The sequence below is a fragment of the Leucopleurus acutus genome, assembly GCF_964270905.1.
Source record: "Leucopleurus acutus genome assembly, chromosome: 3".
NCBI lineage: Eukaryota > Metazoa > Chordata > Mammalia > Artiodactyla > Delphinidae > Leucopleurus > Leucopleurus acutus.
In genome coordinates, this window is record NC_139145.1 from 169965952 (window position 1) to 169988214 (window position 22263).

The window sequence follows — 22263 nt, forward strand, 5'->3', positions numbered from 1 at the left end:
AGCATTATAGATGACGTGTTAGTAACTCCTGATAACAATATTTTAAATAATAAAAAGGCAAAACATTGTTTATTAATAAGGCTTCTCTCCTATACTTCCTAAATATGTATCCTGAGTCTAGAAAACAGTAAGATTAAGAACAGTGAATTCTTGGCACTCTTATCAATGATCAGCTGACTGTATATGCATGGGTTTATTTCTAGTCTCTATTCTGCTCCATTGGTCTGTATGTCTGTCTTTAATACCAGTATCAGACTGTTTTGATTGCTGTAGTTTTGCAATATATTTTGAAACCAGGAAGCACGATGCCTCCAGCTTTGTTTTTCTTGTTCAAAATTGCTTTGGATATTTGGTGTCTCTTGTGGTTCTATATGAATTTTAGGATTTTTTTCTATTTCTGTAAAAACTACCATTGGGATTTTGATAGGGATTGCATTGAATCTGTAGATGGTTTGGGGTACTATTTTAATATTATTCTTTCAACCCATGAACATGGAATGTCTTTCTACTTATTTGTGTCTCTTTATATTTCTTTCATCAATATTTTATAGTTTTGGTGTATAAGTCATTCACCTACTTAGTTAAGTCTATTTCCTAAGTATTTTATTATTTTTGATGATAATGTAAATGTGTTTTCTTGATTTCCTTTTGAGATACTTCATTGTATACAAGTGATTATTGTACATTGACTTTTTATCCTGCAACTTTACTGAGTTTATTTATTAGTTCTAACAGATTTTTGTGGACTCTTTAGGGTTTTCTACATATAAGGTCATATCATCTGCAAACAGAGATAATTTTACTTCTCTTTTGAGTTGGATGTCTTTTATTTCTTTTTCTTGCCTAATTGCTGCGTCAGGAAGTTCCAGCACTATGTTGAACAGACCTGGTGAGAGTAGGTATCCTTGTCTTATGCCCAATCTTAGAAGAAAAGCTTTCAGTTTGTCACTGTTGAGTATGATGTTCACTATGGGTTTTTCATATACGGGTTTATTGTGTTGAGGTAAGTTCCTTCTTATTAGTTGAGAGTTTTTAATCATAAAAGCGTGTTTAATTTTGTCAAATGCTTTTTCTGCATCAATTGATTGAGATGATCATATGATTTTTACCCTTCATTCTGTTAATGTGGTATATCCCATCAATTGATTTGCGATGCTATCCAACTTGCATCCCAGGGATAAATCCCAGTTGGTCATGGTATATGATCATTTTAAAGTGCTGTTGAATTTGACTTGTTAAGTGAAATAAGCCAGATACAGAATGACAAATACTACATGATACCACTTATATGAGGAATCTAAATTGGTCAAACACAGAAACAGAGTATAGAATGGTGGTTTCCAGGCCTGGGAGAGGGGAAAATGGGGAAGTGTTGGTCAAAGGACACAAAGTTTCAGTAATGCATGATGAATAAGTCCTAGAGAGCTACTGTACAGCATAGTGTCTATAGTTAATAATATTATATTGTATACCTAAACATTGGCTAAGAAGGTAGATCTTATGTTAAGTGTTTTAATCACAAAATAATAATGATGATGATAATGATAAATTAAAAGGGCAAGAGGAAACTTTTGTAGGTGATAGATGTTTATGGCATAGATTGTAGTGATGGTTTCAAGGGTGTATCCCTAAGCTCAGTAAGTTGTATGTATGTGAAATATGTATAGCTTTCTGTATGCCAGTTATACCTCATTAAAGTGGATAAAAACTAACAGTGAATGAGCAGTGACGTTGAATTCCTTAACTTAATATGCTTTATGTAGTATTCCCTCAATGGACTGAACTATCTGTTTGCTTATAATGCTCACCAACTCCATGTTTTGAACTAAGAGCCATGAACTGATATCCAAAGCATGCTGCCCCTGTGACCAGCAATGGATGGCCCAAGCTATCCTAGGACAGTCTCTGATATTGCCTGGACGTTCCTTTGTTACAATGATCAGAGAGGAGCAGGAAGTCACACCGAGTACCTCCCTTATGAGTTATAAATGGTGTCTTCCTCAGATTCACATGTGAAATCCTAACCCCTGGTACCTGTGAACGTGCCATTATTTGGCCAAAGGGTCGCTGTAGATGTAATTAGTTAAGATGAGGTCATACAGGAGTAGGGTGGGCCCCTAATCAGTTTGACTGGTGTCCATATAGAGAGAAGTAATTTGGACACAGAGCCTTGCGTGTGGGGAAAATGCCATGTAAACACTGGAGCTTTGTTGTTATCAGCCAAGATTAGGATGTTTCTTCCTACTGTGACCAGGTAGTGCAACAAAAAGGACCTTTTACTGACTCAAACTTTCAAGACATTTTCTAAAGATGAGGCCCCCTCTACCCCAAACTCAACCTCTTCCTTTGGTTTGGTAAAGGAAGGAAACAGGGCTATACTCTTCGTGATTTTTTAGAATTCCCAATGAGATCTGTCATGGTCAGTTGGGCAACATAAGACACCTCATGGAAAGCTTGACGCAAGAGTGACTCTGTGAACATCTGCAAGCCAGATTTATGCCTAGGAGGCCTGGCTGGAATTTTCTTTATTGTTTAAAAGTGAGCAAAATCTCACCTATTGTTTTCAAAATCTCACCATGAACTAAACTTAGAACCAACTCTTCCTTATGTAAAGAATGCATTTTAATAAGCATAATAATGTATTTTTGTTGGGAACAATTCAGAGACAAAATTAAGCTGACCAGAAACATTTTATGAGACAGAAGTACAGGGCTAGCAGGAAAGAAAAAAAATTATCAATATTCCCACCAGAAACCTTAATAGTTCCAATAAATAAGTCTAGAATAAGGTCTAGTATGGTTTTAGATCAGTTGTCATCATTTCTTCTCTGTGAAACTTCCCACAAATGAGCATATGAATGACAAATACTGAACTTACATCTCTGCAAGTGGCACAAGGGTCAGTGGATATAAAGGGGACAACAGTCAATAAAGGGCTTAGGAAGAAGGGATGCATCCTATTTTAGGGATTTTCCCAGGATGCCGCTTAACACTGTGAATATGTAATAGTTACAACTGGAGAGGAAATCATGTTTCCAACTCCTTGACATCGAAATGCCTAAAAAGAGAATCTTAGAACGGCACAGGAGAGAGAGATGTGCAAATCAAATCTCATCATCTTGAATGTATTTATTATATGTGTGCTGAGTTATACATATGCAGAAGTTTTAAAAGTAGATGAAAAATATGCTAATTATATGCTATGACATCTCTCATTCCCAGTGTAGATTAGAGATTTATCAGGGCTCGATGGCAAATAAATCCAACAAATCTACAAACAACATTCCTAAAGGATGCTTTTATGAGGAGGTAAAAAATTGATAAGGGACCAGAGAAAAAGTAAGCCCAAATTTTCTATATCCTCAAAATAGAAGGCAATCACTAATACTCACCTTTGCAATTTGATCAAATTTTCCAAAGAGTTCATTCAGCATGTGGACCAGTTCTCCTGGGGAGCAGTCACTGGCCAGACGGGTGAACCCAACAATGTCCGCATAGAGGATACTGTGGGAACAAACCAGTGGGTGCCATATTGGCAAGTTGATGTTCGTTAAGAAAGTAATGGTAGTTTTTCCCATTGAAAGAGTATAAGTTTTTACATTTTTGCAAAATGTCATTTCCCTGGGTATGGAATATGTAAACATTTTGCTAAACTTTCCCATTAAATTTTTTTTTTGATGTTAAATTTTTATAATAAAATCGTTGACGAAAATGTCATGTGATGCACGTTCTCTATTCTAGTCCATTTTTACTGCTCACCTTTCTTCTCTCAGGGCCAGCCCCTCCCCGCCTCTCTCATTTATGTGGTCTTCATCCTGACAGTACATTACAGTGTCATAATTCTGATATCAAAGGAGTATGCATCTATTTGAATCATTACATGATTTTATATTATAAGGATTCCTATGTAGAAGAAGCAAAATAATAAAAGTCAAATCCTGTTTTTATTGATTCAAAGAAAAAAATTCTGACTTCCTTACTACCTGCCCGGAGAGCAGATACAGAACATCTTTCTAAAGCTCAGAGTTTGGTTTGGGGATGCATTAAACAAATAAGGACACCAACCAACGTCCAATTACAGTGATAATAAGTGCTATAAAAGAAAACAGCAGAGTGCTGTAAGACAGAACAGTGGAGGTGGTGAAGAGTCAGAGAAAGTCACTTAGGAAATGACAGTACAGCTTCCCTTCATGGGATGTACAGGCTGGGAGGGCAAATGTGAGATTCCTTAGAGTTGTGTATGTGTTTAGCTAACCTTGATGGGTCAGGATAGAGAAACTACAGCACCACTGTGTACATTACAAATTTACCTACACAATAATGTGTTTATGTTTTGTGTAAAGGACTAATAGAGAAGCCTAAAATTCTGGGTTCAGGTAGTGAATATGGTACGGTTTAAGATGGGTCATGAAACAAAAATAACTGCCAATTCACAAAATTTTATGAAATATAAAATTACCATATATAGGATCCAGCAATTCCACTCTTAGGTATATACCCAAAAGAGCTGGAAGCAGGAACTCAAACAGATATTCATATACCCATGTTCACAGCAGTATTATTCATAAAAGGAAACAAATGTCTATTGACATTTAAAGAAATGGATGGATGAAACTGTGGTGTATAATACAGTGGAATATTATTCAGTCTTTAAAAGAAATGAAATTCTGACAAATAACACAACCTGGATGAACCTTGAAGACATTAAGTTGAGTGAAATAAGCCAGACTCAAAAGGACAAATATTATATGATTTCACTTATATGAAGTACTTAGACTAGCCCAACCATAGAGACAGAGAGTAGTATGGTGACTGCCAGAGTCTGGGGATGGGGCGTTGTTGTTTAGTGGGTATGGAGCTTCGGTTTGGGATGAAGAAAACGTTCTGGACATGGATGTTGGTGATGGTTGCAGAACAGCATGAATGTATTTAGTGACACTGCACTGTACAATTTAAAATGGTTAAAATTGTAACTGCTATGTATATTTTACCACAATTTAAAAAAAAATGTGCGGCAGCCGTCAGCCTGGTCCCAGGCAGAACATGGCTTGATCTCTGCTGCTGGCAACACTCTGCTCCTCAGGCAAAGTACAAGGCTTGTGGCTTCACCTTGGAGGAAAGACTTGCTCCTTTGATGATGGACAGAAGCAGGGGGAGACCTCTGGTCCAGGGAAGTCAGGGCTGCTGGGGCTTTTGTGCTCTCCATTCAGATGGTGCCATAAAACCATCCTTACTTCTCCTGTGCTCTCCTGCAGAGGCAGGGACCCACAGATGCTGAGCCATGGTCCAAGAGGAGGCATTACTCACTCAGAGGAAGATGCCCAATCCAGGCAGCATGGGAGGGAGAACGTGAGAATGAGTGGTTGACTCTACTTCTTGTTGACAACCTCCACAGTATTTCCTGTATCAAGACATGTAGTGGGTGAAGGAGCCCAAGATGGGCTGAATGTACAGGTCTGAAGCTGGCCCTGTGGTTACTGGGCAGGAAGATGCAGACTGTATATGAGTAACTGGGACACAATGTACAAAGGGTTATGGAAGAGGAGAGGCAGAGCACTTCGGGGGTCACACAGGAAGGAAACCCGACCTAGACTCGGATCACATCACCACTTGAGAAAGACCACTCTGGCGGCAGCAACCTGGAGGTGGGCAGGTCAGTTAGAATCATATCCGGTACATCCCGGAGAGCCCTGTGGAAGGTCTATAAGTGGGGGAAATGGGGAGAACTGGACAGAGAGGGGAGATTTGTAGGAAGGAGAATGAATCAGGCTTTGTTAGGGATTAGATGTTGTGGGAAGTATCTAGGAAAAGAAAGTGCTGAGATAAAGACCGGTTTCTGGCTGAGTACTGGGGCTGTACCTAGTGTACAAATCAAATCAAGCTTGCAGGAGAAGTTGACTAGCTCCACTTTGGTTGGGTTGAGTCTGAGGGTGGTATCAGTGGGAGACCCAAGAAGAAGACCATTAGGTAGATGCTTATGGAAAACTACGGTTGAGTGCTGTGTCTTAGCATCATATAGATGGTCATTAAGTCCTGGGCGAGAGCTGGAGAGAACAGAGGAGTTAGGAGAGACCTGGAAATGCTTTCATTTACAGAACAGCCTAGATGTAGGGACGAGAAAACAATAAAGAAGACTGCAGGGAGAAAACAAAGGGGAAACAATGGCATGGAAACCCAAGGATGTAGAATTATTTAAGTGCAAAGACAAGGTGAATGGGACCAAGCATAACCATGTGGTCAATGAGATAGGATGCAGAGGAAGTCATATTCAGATTTGGGAACAAGACAACTGGTGGTGAATGTAGGAAGAATGAGTTCTGTGACGTGGGGGAGGTTAATGTCAGAGGGTGGTGATTTGAGGAGGGAGAGAAAATAAGGAAGTCTAGTTAGAGAGTGGAAAATTGTCCTAGAATCTGGGCTATGAAATTCATGGACGTAATTTCAGAGTTGGAGGGTGGCACTGGATTCAGGGATTTATGTTTGTTTTCAAAGACATGATGGGTTTGTGAATGTTTCAGCACTAGTGGGAGGGATTCAGAGGAAGACAATGATTCAGAAGGCAACTGGTAGTTGCTACCTTCACATCTATAAATTCTTTTTCTTCTCCACTTCCTCCTCATCCTACTTATTACTATTATTATTATTGTTATTATATCAGTTAGTAAAGAGCTAGTCAATGTTATTAACAGAGAATAAATATTTCATTGAATGAATCATCAAAGCAAAACTAAAAGTTATCAACAGATCTTTTTGGTCTATCAACCTAATAATTCTCATTAAAAAACACCCTCAGTTATTGACTGAACTACCTGCATTAGCCAGGTATTTTATCTGCTTCTTTTTTTATTATACCTGTCCTGTTTCAGGAGGAAAAGGCCGTATGTTTTCATATTTCATTTAAAATTAATTTGTACTCCATGCCATTGAAGCTTTTCCATTTTTAAGTTTTAAGAATTTAAGTTACTTTAGGATCCCAAATATGTTTTATGACTTTAAATTTAATACTGCAAACATATTCTACACAATCTCTGAAGACAGTTGAAGGTGCTTCACCAATCCTTTGCCTTAGATAAGTGTGTTAATCAGCTTCCAAGATGGCCCCAGTGATCCTCACCTCCCAGTACTCAGACTCTTGTACTGTCCCTTCCCATAACGGGTAGGGCTGACTTGTGTAACCAATAGGATACTGCAGAAATGACCAGAAATGACCTTCCAAGGTTAGATCATAAAAGATATTGAAGCTTCCACCTGGACCCCTCCCTCTGGGGAAGCAAGCGGCCATGTTGTGAGGATACTCAAGCAACCTGTGAAGAGGCCCAATGATGAGGAACTGAGGCCTCCAGCCAACAGGAAGTTAACCTGTCCACCAGGTGGGAAGTCACATTGGGAACAGATTGCCCAGCAGCCTGCAGCCTCATGGGAAAGTCTATGCCAAAACCACCTGAGTAAGCTGCTCTCAAACTCCAACCCACAGATGTGAGATGTTTATTGTTCTTTTTTTTTAAAAAAATTAGGTTATTTGTATTTTTATTGTTGAGCTGTAAAAGTTCTTTATATATTCTGGATTCAAGTCCCTTATCAGATATATTATTGCAAATATTTTCTCCCATTCTATGGGTTGTTTTTTTTTTAATGGTTCTTTTTTTTTTTGAAGTATAGCTGATTTACAATGTTAATTTCTTCTATACAGCAAAATGATTCAGTTATATATATATATATTCTTTTTCATATTTCTTTCCACATGGTTTGTCATAGGATATTGAATATAGTTCCCTGTGCTATACCGTAGGACCTTGTTGTTTACCCATTCTATGTATAATAGCTTGCCTCTGCTAATCTCAAACTCCCAGTCCTTCCCTCTGCCAACCCCCTTCCCCTTAACAATCACAAGTCTGTTCTCTATGTCTGTGAGTCTGTTTTTGTTTCATAGATATGTTGATTTGTATTGTATTTTAGATTCTACATCTAAGTGACATCATATGACAGTTGTCTTTTTCTGACTTACTTCACTTAGTAATAATCTCTAGGTCCATCCATGTTGCTGCAAATGGCATTATTTCATTTTTTATGGCTAATGTTCCATTGTATATATGTACCACATCTTCTTTATCCATTCATCTGTCAATGGACATTTAGATTGCTTCCATGTCTTGGCTATTGTAAATGGTGCTGCAGTGAACATTGGGGTGCATGTATCTTTTGGAATTGTGTTTTTTCCAGATATATGCCCAGGAGTCGGATTGCTGGATTATATGGTAGCTCTATTTTTAGTTTTTGGAGGAACCTCCATACTGTTTTCCATAGTGGCTTCAACAATTTACATTCCTACCAACAATGTAAGAGGGTTCCCTTTTCTCCACATCCTCTCCAACATTTGTTATTTATAGACTTTTTGATGATGACCATTCTGATTGGTGTGTTTGTTGTTCTTTAAAGAACAATATTGTTTATTGTTCTTTAAATTACCCACTGAGTTTTGGGGTAATTTGTTACACAGAAACTGATAACTAATACAGATATTATGCAGACCATTATCAACTGCTTGAGATTGGTTGCGTCTTCAGTCATTTTTACAGGTCTATTGTTCCCAGATTATATCACAGCTATTTAAAGACAGTCTGTGATCTTATTTAGATAGACACATTTATCCTTACACAGTCTGAATACCAATAAGTGACATAAAAATATTTCTGGAGATGAAAGGGGCATTGCTGATTTTCATATAGTTAAGGCTGGAAAGAGCAATTTCTACTACAGTATATCTTGTCAGACACCATAAATGTTTTTTCTTTAATTATGTAGGTAAAATGCTTAAAAACCTAAATGCAGTCTAGTGTTTTAAATAATTTTATGCCTTTTTTTTGGCTGCACTGGGTCTCCATTGTTGTGTGCAGGCTTTCTCTAGTTGTAGTGAGTGGGAGCTACTCTTTGCTGTGGTGTGCAGGCTTCTCATTGTGGTGGCTTCTCTTGTTGTAGAGCATGGGCTCTAGGCATGCGGGCTTTGGTAGTTGCAGCACGTGGGCTCAGTAGTTGCCACATGTGGGCCCTAGAGTGCATGGGCTTCAATAGTTGCGGCGCATGGGCTCAGTAATTGTGGCATGCGGGCTCTAGGATGCATGGGCTTCAGTAGTTGTGGCTCGCAGGCTCTAGAGCACAGGCTCAGTAGTTGTGGTGCACGGGCTTAGTTGCTCCACAGCAAGTGGGATCTTCCCGGACCAGGGCTCGAACCTGTGTCCCCTGTATTGGCAGGAGGATTCTTAACCACTGCACCACCAAGGAAGTCCAGCTTTACTCTTTAACATGTATGAATGTTCTCTGTCTCTCTGTGTGTATATATATACATATATATATGTATATGTATATACAAACACATAAATATATGCATATATACATACATACATATATATGTATATATACACACATAGGTCTTTCCTATTATTCCAAGAAAAAAAAGGCGGGGACTATAAAAAAGTTTACTCCTGATTCCTCATTTATTCAATGTTTTTTCCTTAGTTCTTACTTGATATGCAACTTTTTTTCTCTTGTCTCCCTTTCAATGTGCATTTCTCATTGTATATTAGCTCTTTGCATGCTTGGGCCATACCTTTTTCTAAAATCATGTGTTAAAATGCGATTTGTCTTAGCAATGCATAAATTAAGCTACAGTTAAATTTGTCTCTTAATAAACTTCAAAAATCCTTGACCTGAAGTAACCAGACAGAAGGCTGCATCACGCAATGGAAAAGGTCTGGACTTGAAGGCAAACAGCCCTATTACAATTCTAGACGATTCTAAACACACTTTAGTTTGTGTTTGTGTTGTTGTTATTAAACTATTGAATGGGGTGGGGGGGTGACTAAAGGAATAACATAATGAGTGAGGCATGCACAGGTTCCTTATTGAGATAACCCAGCCAGAATAGCAATCACCACTGCAATGTAATCGAATGGATGAAAGGACAGCCCCCAGAGAAGTGGTATCAGGAATGGGTGGGCATGGAGAACAGTGAGGACCAGGGCATCCACATGTGGAGAGGTCCCACACCACTGCAGCCAGAGATGGAGGGGAGCACAGGAGGGAGCACCCTCTCCAGACTGAAGTGAGGACCTGCACAGCTCCTCTCTAGAGCTCAGGGGAGAAGAGGTCCTATACCATCCTCCTTCCTGACCACAATCCCATGTTAGTTTTCCAGTTACTGGGAATCCAGGAATGGCTCCCTGGGAAGCATGGATGGCTGTGCCACTCTTGGAAAAGCAGTAACTTTCATTATAATTTAATTAAGGTGCATGTCGGTCCCCTATGATGCTGGGTACCAGCCATACCCTAGAAACCCATCATTCCTGATTGACAGCAGAACATCCAGCTTCCCTGGAAAGTGCTGGCTTCCCAAGGCCCTGCCCTTGCCAAGTCCACCTTGAGGAACCAGTCCTTGTGCCTAGAGCCCATGACTCTTTAATCTTACTGATACTGAGTCCTGGGTTTCAGGGACACAGTGAGCTCTGACCAAGGAGTTCCCAGAATAAGGGCCCCATTGTCCACTTCTCTCCCTTTTGTAATTGATGGTCACAAAATGCAATAAGTAGAGGAACCCGTTTTCTTATCTTAATGTGAAGGCCCAAGAGGTAGCACATGGGTAGGTGGAGTGATAATTACTCTACACGCAAAGATAAACAGTTCCAAAGGACACATGAAACTGTAAGATTATGGGCTCCCAGTTAAATATGTCCCCCACCTGGCATACAGGCTCCCCAGACTTGCTGCGGAAGGAGAACAGAGCAGCAGCGTACCTGACGTTGGTGTGCCGCTTGACGTACAGGTTGTGAAAGTTGTTGGTGTTTTCCATTTGGCCGGCTTTGGGGCCCTGCAGCCTCTGGATGATCTCGGCTTTCATCTCCATGGCTATGTGCGCTGGCAGCAGGGACAGCAGAAGCCGCTCCTGAAACCAGGTGTGGAAGGAAGACCAAGAGATGTTACACAACCAAGGTCACAGCCAAGTATCATCTGATATCAATTCTGATTTGTAGTGGGGCTAATTTGAGGACTCTTTACAAGTTAAAATACAGATTCTAGAAATACATATTGAAAAAAATATAAAATTGTCTAAGGTCAGAGTGTGTTGTTATATTATTTATTGAGTTCTAAGCATGTCTTTTTCAGTATGGAGAATAAAGGAAGGCATAGTTATTTCCCTGAGGGTATTATTTATCTATTTTGATTTTAAAGTAGTGAAGCAGAAATAATACTAAAATACCAGAAACCAGTGGTCAGTCTAAGATACAAAACACTCATTTTCACCTGCTTGTTCATTTGAGAGATAAAATACAAGCTTTATTGCACTTTTGAAAGTCAGCCCATATTCCACATTTCCTAAGTAAGAGTCACATATTTTCAAATATTTCATTTCCTCTGTGGTGACCATTCAATCCTCTTTAGTGCTTCTAAAGTATTATAAAGACAGAGTCAGGAATATTAGCTTCTGAAAAAGACATCACCTATGAGAAACTATAGGTGGGACACAAAGAAATGATAACATATGAGATTTTCTTGTATTTTTAGTCTTTAAATTCAGTATATCTCGTACACAATAGCATGCAATATTACACATACTTTAATCTGTATTTATTATAGTTAGAGTGGCAACTTTTCCATTCTCTTCAAGGAAACTATGCAATTTTTTGAGAAAAAGTATCATAGATGGCAATCTTTGCAAGTTGATATTCATCCTTGAGTGTTTTAAACATTAATCTATTACAGAAAACACCATATTCTTCAGGCATTGTGGATTTAGCTAGTGGTATTCAGTGTGTATAAACAAACATTTGTTGAATGCCAAGTTTTCTCCTTCTTCCACATTGTCTCTTTTTTTCTTTAAAAAAATTTCTTTTTGGTGGACAAAGTGGTGAGAGAGTAGAGGAAGGGGTGGGGAAGCTGAGCTTTGCTCACAGATTCACTGGTCCAGGTGTCTGTCCCCTGGGCCCACCCACAGTGCACATCGCTTTGGGGTTGTTGGGAACTTCCACCAAGGGAGCAGAGGGTAGGCCAGGAGTGCATCTTGATGAAGATGAAATGACCCTCACCACAGCCCATCCCCAGCCTGACCCAGGAAGACAGGTGCAAAGTCAACAGGAGACTCAGCGTGTGCCTGTGTAAGGTCTCAGTGCATGGTAGGGAGCATTTCTCTATGAACTGTCATAACTGAGTGATGATTGTTTGTTCATTCCTTCCGTCCTTCATTAACCCAATCAGAAAACATCCATCACTGCCCATTAAATGCCAGACCCCTTGATAAGCACTAATGGTAAATGCAAAGACGAAGGGGACAGTGTCCCTAATATCATGTTGTTCATGATCCAGGAAGGGGCCCACCCACAGTGCATAGCTGTTAGATGAGGCTAGAAAGACAGGCTGGTGTTTGGAGGAAGCCACGTGCCTGGGATCTGGGAAAAGAGGGGGAGCTAATAGATGAGGAGCACCTGCTATGCACCACATGCTCCCAGGAGCCATCTTCACGTGAACCAATTGAATCAAAACAACAGCATCATCTGACTGGTATTGTTACCAACCTCCTTGCAACAGAGGCAAAAAGAAGCAGTTAGATAAAGGGCAGGGAGCTGACACTTGTCATAACACTTGTCACACACCAAAGGGAATTTTACTGGTACTTAAGAAAGTAAGAGAACACTTTTTATTTAATAATCATCTTTTCACTTTTTTTGTTAAATTCCCCTTGATGTTTCCATTTAAATTAAGAAATGAAATGCAGAAATCAAAAAATTTTAATAAGGTAAATGTCCATATATACATCTGGGGAAATATAAATTAATATTAACTGTACAAAATAATGAGGCTAATGTCTGGTGTGGTCTAAAATATAACAGAATGAAATGCACAATGACAATAACACAAAAGATGAAATGGGAGTCAATGGAATAAAAATGTTCTGAGGTCCTAGAATTGTGTGAGAAGTGGCAAAATAAAGCAATTTATGTTAGACTGTAGTAAGTCAAGAATGGATGCAATTTCCACATCAGCAACAAAAAGTTTGAAAAAATGTATGACTAACAGGTTAACAGAGAAAATGGGAAAGACATCCTTGATTAATCCAAAATAAGTCAATAAAGAAGAGTCAAAGAAAACTAAAAACAGGTGGGGCAAATAGAAACTAAATCATAAAGTGACAGTTATCAGCCTGTTGTGCCAGAAATTATATTGAAATTAATGGACTAAATATTCCAATTAATTGACTAATACTGTCAGATTGGACTGAAAAAAGACAAAATGTAACTCTAAACTACTCATAATAAACACATCTTAAATATAAGAATACAGAACTATCAGAAATAAAAAAAGATACACCAAAAAGAGATGAATTATAAAAAACTTAATAATAAAAGAAAAAGCAGTATACCTATACCAATATCAGAAAAGTACTGTAGATATTCCAGTCTTAAGGGAAAATATTGACAAGTCCACAACTTTTTTCGAACTTTTTTTTTGGTGGGGGAAATACCACTAGATTTTATTGTGGACATTGGCAATATAACCCCTTATGTGGTTCCTTCCACTCAAAGAGACTGGTGGTATGAAGGGCAGTGAAGTGGGGGGCTTGTCTATTGCTTTATTTCTCAATTACTGCAGGAGTTCTTGGAAAGTAGCATTTTCCCTGCAGTTATTTGTTCAATGAATGAATGATCTGCTGTGCATTTCATCTGGGGCACAATAAAGAAAAATCTAATTTCAAAGTGGAGACCTGGGTAGACAGTGCTTATGGTTTTTTTTTCTTTTTCGTTGCGGTACGCGGGCCTCTCACGGTTGTGGCCTCTCCCGTTGCGGAGCACAGGCTCCGGACGCGCAGGCTCAGCGGCCGTGGCTCACGGGCCCAGCCACTCCGCGGCATGTGGGACCTTCCCGGACCGGGGCACGAATCCGTGTCCTCTGCATCGGCAGGCGGACTCTCAACCACAGTGCCACCAGGGAAACCCTGATTTAAAATCAGATTAATGACCTTCTTATTTTTTTTTAAACATCTTTATTGGAGTATAATTTCTTTAAAATGGTGTGTTAGTTTCTGCTTTATAACAAACTGAATCAGGTATACCTATACATATGTTCCCATATCACTTCCCTCTTGCGTCTCCCTCCCTCCCACCCTCCCTATCTCACCCCTCTAGGTGGTCACAAAGCACCGAGCTCCTCTCCCTGTGCTATGTGGCTGCTTCCCACTAGCTATCTATTTTACATTTACTAGTGTATATATGTCCACACCACTCTCTTACTTTGTCCCAGCTTACCCTTCCCCCTCCCCGTATGCTCAAGTCCATTCTCTAGTAGGTCTGTGTCTTTATTCCTATCTTGCCCCAGGTTCTTCATGACTGTTTTTTACATTCCATATATATGTGTTAGCATACGGTATTTGTTTTTCTCTTTCTGACTTCACACTGCATGACAGACTCTACGTCCATCCACCTCACTACAAATAACTCAATTTCGTTTCTTTTCATGGCTGAGTAATATTCCATTGTATATATGTGACACAACTTCTTTATCCATTCATCTGTTGATGGACACTTAGGTTGCTTCCATGTCCTGGCTATTGTATATAGTGCTGCAAGGAATATTGTGGTACATGACTCTTTTTGAACGATGGTTTTCTCAGGGTATATGCCCAGTAGTAGGATTGCTGGGTCATATGGTAGTTCTATTTTAGTTTTTTAAGGAACCCCCATACTGTACTCCACAGTGGCTGTATCACTGTACATTACCACCAACAGTGCAAGAGGGTTCCCTATTCTCCACACCCTCTCCAGCATTTATCATTTGTAGATTTTTTGATGATGGCCATTCTGACTGGTGTGAGATGATATCTCATTGTAGTTTTGATTTGCATTTCTCTAATAATTAACGATGTTGACCATTCTTTCATGTGTTTGTTGGCAATCTGTATACATTCTTTGGAGAAATGTCTATTTAGGTCTTCTGCCCATTTTTGGATTGGGTTGTTTGTTTTCTTGATATCGAGCTGCATGAGCTGCTTGTAAATTTTGGAGATTAATTCTTTGTCAGTTGCTTCATTTGCAAATATTTCTCCCATCTGAGGGTTGTCTTTTGGTCTCTTTTATGGTTTCCTTTGCTGTGCAAAAGCTTTTAAGTTTCATTAGGTCCCATTTGTTTATTTTTGTTTTTATTTCCATTTCTGTAGGAGGTGCATCAAAAAAGGAACTTGCCTGATTTATGTCATAGAGTATTCTGCCTATGTTTTTCCTCTCAGAGTTTGATAGTTTCTGGACTTACATTTAGGTCTTTAATCAATTTTGAGCTTATTTTTGTGTAAGGTGTTAGGGAGTGATCTAATCTCAGACTTTTATATGTACCTGTTCAGTTTTCCCAGCACCACTTACTGAAGAGGCTGTCCTTTCTCCAGTGTACATTCCTGACTCCTTTATCAAAGATAAGGTGACCATATGTGCGTGGGTTTATCTCTGGGTTTTCTATCCTGTTCCATTGATCTTTCTGTTTTTCTGCCAGTACCATACTGTCTTGATTACTGTAGCTTTGTAGTATAGTCTGAAGTCAGGGAGCCTGATTCCTCCAGCTCCGTTTTTCATTCTGAAGATTGCTTTGGCTATTCGGGGTCTTTTGTGTTTCCAAACGAATTGTGAAATTTTTTGTTCTAGTTCTGTGAAAAATGCCAGTCGTAGTTTGATAGGGATTGCATTGAATCTGTAGATTGCCTTGGGTAATATAGTCATTTTCACAATGTTGATTCTTCCAATCCAAGAACATGGTATGTCTCTCCATCTATTTGTATCATCTTTAATTTCTTTCATCAGTGTCTTATAATTTTCTGCATACAGGTCTTTTGTCTCCTTAGGTAGGTTTATTCCTAGATATTTTATTCTTTTTGTTGCAATGGTAAATGGGAGTGTTTTCTTGATTTCACTTTCAGATTTTTCATCATTAGTGTATAGGAATGTCAGAGATTTCTGTGCATTAATTTTATATCCTGCTACTTTACCAAATTCATTGATTAGCTCTAGTAGTTTTCTGGTAGCATCTTTAGGATTCTCCATGTATAGTATCATGTCATCTGTAAAAAGTGACAGCTTTACTTCTTCTTTTCCAATTTGGATTCCTTTTATTTCTTTTTCTTCTCTGATTGCTATGGCTAAAACTTCCAAAACTATGTTGAATAAGAGTGGTGAGATTGGGCAACCTTGTCCTGTTCCTGATCTTAGTGGAAATGGTTTCAGTTTTTCACCACTGAGGACGATGTTGGCTGTGGGTTTGTCATATATGGCCTTTATTATGTTGAGGAAAGTTCCCTCTATGTCTACTTTCTACAGGGTTTTTATCATAACTGGGTGTTGAATTTTGTCAAAAGCTTTCTCTGCATCTATTGAGATGATCATGTGGTTTTTCTCCTTCAATTTGTTAATATGGTGTATCACATTGATTAATTTGCGTATATTGAAGAATCCTTGCATTCCTGGGATAAATCGAACTTGGTCATGGTGTATGATCCTTTTTCATGTGCTGTTGGATTCTGTTTGCTCGTATTTTACTGAGGATTTTTGCATCTATGTTCATCAGTGATATTGGCCTCTAGTTTTCTTTCTTTGTGACATCTTTGTCTGGTTTTGGTATCAGGGTGATGGTGGCCTCGTAGAATGGGTTTGGGAATGTTCCTCCCTCTGCTATAGCATGGAAGAGTTTGAGAAGGATTAGTTGTTAGCTTTTCTCTAAATGTTTGATAGAATTCGCCTGTGAAGCCATCTGGTCCTGGGCTTTTGTTTGTTGGAAGATTTTTAATCACAGTTTCAATTTCAGTGCTTGTGACTGGTCTGTTCATATTTTCTATATCTTCCTGGTTCATTCCCAGAAGGTTGTGCATTTGTAAGAATTTGTCCATTTCTTCCAGGTTGTCCATTTTACTGGCATAGAGTTGCTTGTAGTAATCTCTCATGGTCTTCTGTATTTCTGCAGTGTCAGTTGTTACTTCTCCTTTTTCATTTTTAATTCTATTGATTTGAGTCTTCTCCCTTTTTTTCTTGATGAGTCTGGCTAATGGTTTATCAGTTTTGTTTATCTTCTCAAAGAACCAGCTTTTAGTTTTATTGATCTTTGCTATTGTTTCCTTCATTTCTTTTTCATTCATTTCTGATCTGATCTTTATGACTTCTTTCTGCTAACTTTGGGGGTTTTTGTTCTTCTTTCTCTAATTGCTTTAGGTGTAAGTTTACATTGTTTATTTGAGATGTTTCTTGTTTCTTAAGGTAGGATTGTATTGCTATAAGCTTCTCTCTTAGAACTGCTTTTGCTGCATCCCATAGGTTTTTGGTCATCGTGTTTTTATTATCATTTGTTTCTAGGTATTTTTTGATTTCCTCTTTGATTTCTCAGTGATCTGTTGGTTATTAATTAGTGTATTGTTTAGGCTCTATGTGTTTTTATTTTTTACAGATTTGTTCCTGTAACTGAGATCTAGTATCATAGCATTGTGGTCGGAAAAGATATTTGATACGATTTCAATTTTCATAAACTTACCAAGGCTTGATTTGTGACCCAAGATATGATCTATCCTGGAAAATATTCCATGAGCATTTGAGAAGAATGTGTATTCTGTTGTTTTAGGATGGAATGTCCTATAAATATCAATTAAGTCCATCTTGTTTAATGTACCATTTAAAGCTTGTGTTTCCTTATTTATTTTCATTTTGGATGAACTGTCCATTGGTGAAACTGGAATGTTAAAGTCCCCTACTTTGATGGTGTTACTGTCGATTTCCCCTTTTATGGCTCTTAGTATTTGCCTTAGGTATTGAGGTGTTCCTATGTTGGGTGCATAGATATTTACAACTGTTATATCTTCTTGTTGGATTGATCCCTTGATCGTTATGTACTGTCCTTCTTTGTGTCTTGAACAGTCTTTGTTTTAAAGTCTATTTTGTCTGATATGAGAATTGCTACTCCAGCTTTCTTTTGATTTCTATTTTCATGGAATATCTTTTACCCTACCCTCACTTTCAGTCTTTATATGTCCCTAGGTCTGAAGTGAGTCTCTTGTAGACAGCATATATACAGGCCTTGTTTTTGTATCCATTCAGCCAGTCTATGTCTTTTGGTTGTAGCATTTAATCCATTTACATTTAAGGTAATTATCGATATGTATGTTCCTATTACCATTTTCTTAATTGTCTTGGGTTTGTTATTGTAGATCTTTTCCTTTTCTTGTGTTTCCTGCCTAGAGAAGTTCCTTTAGCGTTTGTTGTAAAGCTGGTTTGGTGGTGCTGAACTCTCTTAGCTTTTGCTTGTCTATAAAGGTTTTAACTTCTCCATCAAATCTGAATGAGATCCTTGCTGGGTAGAGTAATCTTGAAGGTTTTTCTCCTTCATCACTTTAAATATGTCCTGCCACTCCCTTCTGGCTTGCAGAGTTTCTGCCGTAAGGTAGCTGTTAACCTTATCGGGATTCCCTTGTGTGTTATTTTTCCCTTGCTGCTTTTAATATGTTTTCTTTGTATTGAATTTTTGAAAGTTTGATTAATATGTGTCTTGGTGTGCTTCTCCTTGGATTTATCCTGTATTGGACTCTCTGTGCTTCCTCGACTTGATTAACTATTTCCTTTCCCATATTAGGGAAGTTTTCAACTATAATCTCTTCAAATATTTTCTCAGTCCCTTTCTTTTTCCTCTTCTTTATCTGGGACCCCTATAATTCGAATGTTGGTGCGTTTAATGTTGTCCCAGAGGTCTCTGAGATTGTCCTCAAGTCTTTTCATTCTTTTTTCTTTATTTGGCTCTGCAGTAGTTATTTCCACTATTTTATCTTCCCGGTCACTTATCTGTCCTTCTGCCTCAGTTTTTCTGCTATTGATCCCTTCTAGAGAATTTTTCATTTCATTTATTGTGTTGCTCATCGCTGTTTGTTTGCTCTTTAGTTCTTCTAGGTCCATGTTAAACGTTTCTTGTATTTTCTCCATCCTATTTCCAAGATTTTGGATCATCTTTACTATCATTATTCTGAATTCTTTTTCAGGTAGACTGCCTACTTCTTCTTCATTTGTTAGGTCTGGTGGGTTTTTGCCTTGCTCCTTCATCTGCTGTGTGTTTCTCTGTCTTCTCATTTTGCTTAACTTACTGTGCTTGTGGTCTCCTTTTTGCAGGCTGCAGGTTCATAGTTCCTGTTGTTTTTGGTGTCTGTCCCCAGTGGCTAAGGTTGGTTTAGTGGGTTGTGTAGGCTTCCTGGTGGAGGGGACTAGTGCCTGTGTTCTGGTGGATGAGGCTGGATCTTGTCTTTTGGGTGGGTAGGTCCAAGTCTGGTGGTGTGTTTTGGCATGTCTGTGGCCTTATTATGGGTTTAGGCAGCCTGTGTGCTAATGTATGGGTTTGTGTTCCTGTCTTGCTAGTTGTTTGGCATAGGGTGTCCTGCACTGTAGCTTGCTGGTCATTGAGTGGAACTGGGTCTTGGCGTTGAGACGGAGATCTCTGGGAGATTTTCGTTGTTTGATATTACGTGGAGCTGGGAGGTCTCTTGTGGACCAGTGTCCTGAACTTGACTCTCCCACCTCAGAGGCACAGCCCTGATGCCTGGCTGGAGCACCAAGAGCCTGTCATTCACACGGCTCAGAATAAAAGTGAGAAAAAGAAAGAAAGAAAGAAAGAAGAAGATAAAATAAAATAAAGTTATTAAAATAAAAAATATTTTTTTAAAAAAAATTTATAGAAAGGAAAGAAGGAACGAAGAGAGCTGCCAAACCGAAAACCAAATCCACCAATGATAACAAGTGTGAAAAACTGTACTAAAAAAATACCCCAAAAACGGACAGACAGAACCCTAGGACAAATGACAAAAGCAATGCTATAGAGACAAAATCACACACAGAAGCATCCACATACACACAAAAAGAGGAAAAGGGGAAAATATATATATATCGCTGTTCTCAAAGTCCACCTCCTCAGTTTGGGATGATTCGTTGTCTATTCAGGTCTTCCACACATGCAGGTATATCAAGTTGATTGTGGAGACTTAATCCACTGCTCCTGAGGCTGCGGGGAGGGATTTCCCTTTCTCTTCTTTGTTCGCACAGCTTCTGGGTCTCAGATTTGGATTTGGACCCGCCTCTGCGTGTAGGTCCCCAAAGGGCGTCTGTTCTTTGCTCAGACAGGACGGGGTTAAAGGAACAGCTTCTTCGGGGGCTCTGCCTCACTCAGGCCGGGGGGACGGAGGGGTACGGAGTGCGGGGTGAGCCTGTGGTGGCAGAGGCCAGCGTGACATTGCACCAGCCTGAGGCATGCCATGCGTTCTCCCGGGGAAGCTGTCCCTGGATCCCGGGACCCTGGCAGTGGCAGGCTGCACAGGCTCCCTGGAAGGGAGGCGTGGAGAGTGACCTGTGCTCGCACACAGGCTTCTTGGTGACGGCAGCAGCAGCCTTAGCTTCTCATGCCCGTCTCTGGGGTCAGCACTTTTAGCCGCGGCTCGCGCTCATCTCTGGAGCTCCTTTAAGAGGCGCTCTGAATCCCCTCTCCTCGCGCACCAGGAAACAAAGAGGGAAGAAAAAGTCTCTTGCCTCTTCGGCAGGTCCAGACTTTTCCCCGGACTCCCTCCCGGCTAGCCGTGGTGCATTAGCCCCCTGCAGGCTGTGTTCACGCCGCCAACCCCAGTCCTCTCCCTGAGATCCAACCGAAGCCCGAGTCTCAGCTCCCAGACCCGCCCGTCCCGGCAGGTGAGCAGACAAGCCTCTCGGGCTGGTGAGTGCCGGTCGGCACCTATCCTCTGTGAGGGAATCTCTCTGCTTTGCCCTCCGCACCCCTGTGGCTGTGATCTCTTCTGCAGCTCTGAAGCTTCCCCCCTCCGCCACCCGCAGTCTCTGCCCACGAAGGGGCTTCCTAGTGTGTGGAAACCTTTCCTCCTTCAAAGCTCCCTTCCACTGGTGCAGGTCCCATCCCTATTCTTTTGTCTCTGTTTTTTCTTTTTTCTTTTGCCCTACCCAGGTACGTGGGGAGTTTGTTGCCTTTTGAGAGGTCTGAGGTCTTCTTTCAGTGTTCAGTAGGTGTTCTGTAGGAGTTGTTCCACGTGCAGATGCATTTCTGATGTATTTATGGGGAGGAACGTGATCTCCACATCTTACTCTTCTGTAATTGAGATCAGAAGCTCCACCCTAATGACCTTCTTGGTCATAAATACCAGGCCTGGGCAAAATCTGGATTAGTGATTTTCATACAAAGGGAAATTTAACTACTCTGCAAAATAACACAGTGATTACTCTGGGTTTTTCTCTCTGGCAGACAATGATACTGTTGGTATGGGAGAGGTGTGAAAGACTCATTCAGGGGAAGGGGAGACCCCAGCTTCACATCAGCAGGCTGCATCCAAGGAAAAAGAGAACATTCAAAGTGTCTCCTGGTTGGAAAATGGTTGGTAAACATTGGCAACCACTTGAAATTTGATTTGATTTGTATTCTGAGCTCGAATTCCCTTCTGTTATTCTCCAAATTTCATTAATGATCTAACAATATAGCAGCATCATGTTAGCTCAAAGGTGACAAGGTGAGTTCAAATTTTGGACTAGAGCAAAATGTGTGAGACTTCTCTGCATGCGGATGGGGCCAAGATAAGCAAAAGCAGGAGGATGGAAAATAACTGAGGTCAAAAATAGAGTAAGAAATCAAGTAATGTTTTGGTTTGTCAACAGAACAAGTGACCCCAGAAAAATGGAGCCACTTGGAACTCAGATTACCAAGAAATTACTAATGACGTGAAAAATAGACGTCCATATCTTAAAACTTAGAAGACAGGCTGTGTCCTTGTTACACACAAATTGAGAGTTCAATACATTTGGTTGATGATCTAGTGTCTACACAATTCTGCTCCCTCTCTGATGTCAGAACCCACATGGAAAGACAGTGGGATTTATTTTTAAAATCAATGGCACTTTACCACCTTTTGTAAATCTTAATACAAAGAGCTGTTCCATCATCTACTCATCTTTCGCTACCCACCTGACAAATACATCTATTTGCCACTTATTGTCATTTTTCTGTGTTTTGGCTTCCATGACCAACCAGATGGTTAGACATTTGGGAAGTCTGAAGGTCATAAAACATGTGATACATCCAAGGAACTACTTAGACAATAAGACAACAGACTTTTTCCCTTAAAGTTTGGAACTGAGTTATGCTAATGTTGCATTCACTTAACTCTATTCTGGTAGCTATTGAACACACTGTACGTACTGAGTAACCCTGTATGGGATGATCTCTGTTT

At 39.8% G+C, this 22263-nt stretch overlaps 1 protein-coding gene across 1 annotated transcript in view; it reads right to left on the reverse strand.

The window, feature by feature from the left end:
• Window positions 1–22263, reverse strand: part of ADCY2 (adenylate cyclase 2) — a gene marked incomplete at both ends in the record, with an annotated part of 432098 nt that overhangs the window by 129532 nt on the left and 280303 nt on the right. The window contains 2 exons of the mRNA XM_082836187.1: window positions 3392–3503; window positions 10787–10935. Of these exons, the coding sequence (XP_082692313.1) occupies window positions 3392–3503; window positions 10787–10935 (261 nt within the window). The remainder of the gene's footprint in view (window positions 1–3391; window positions 3504–10786; window positions 10936–22263) is intronic.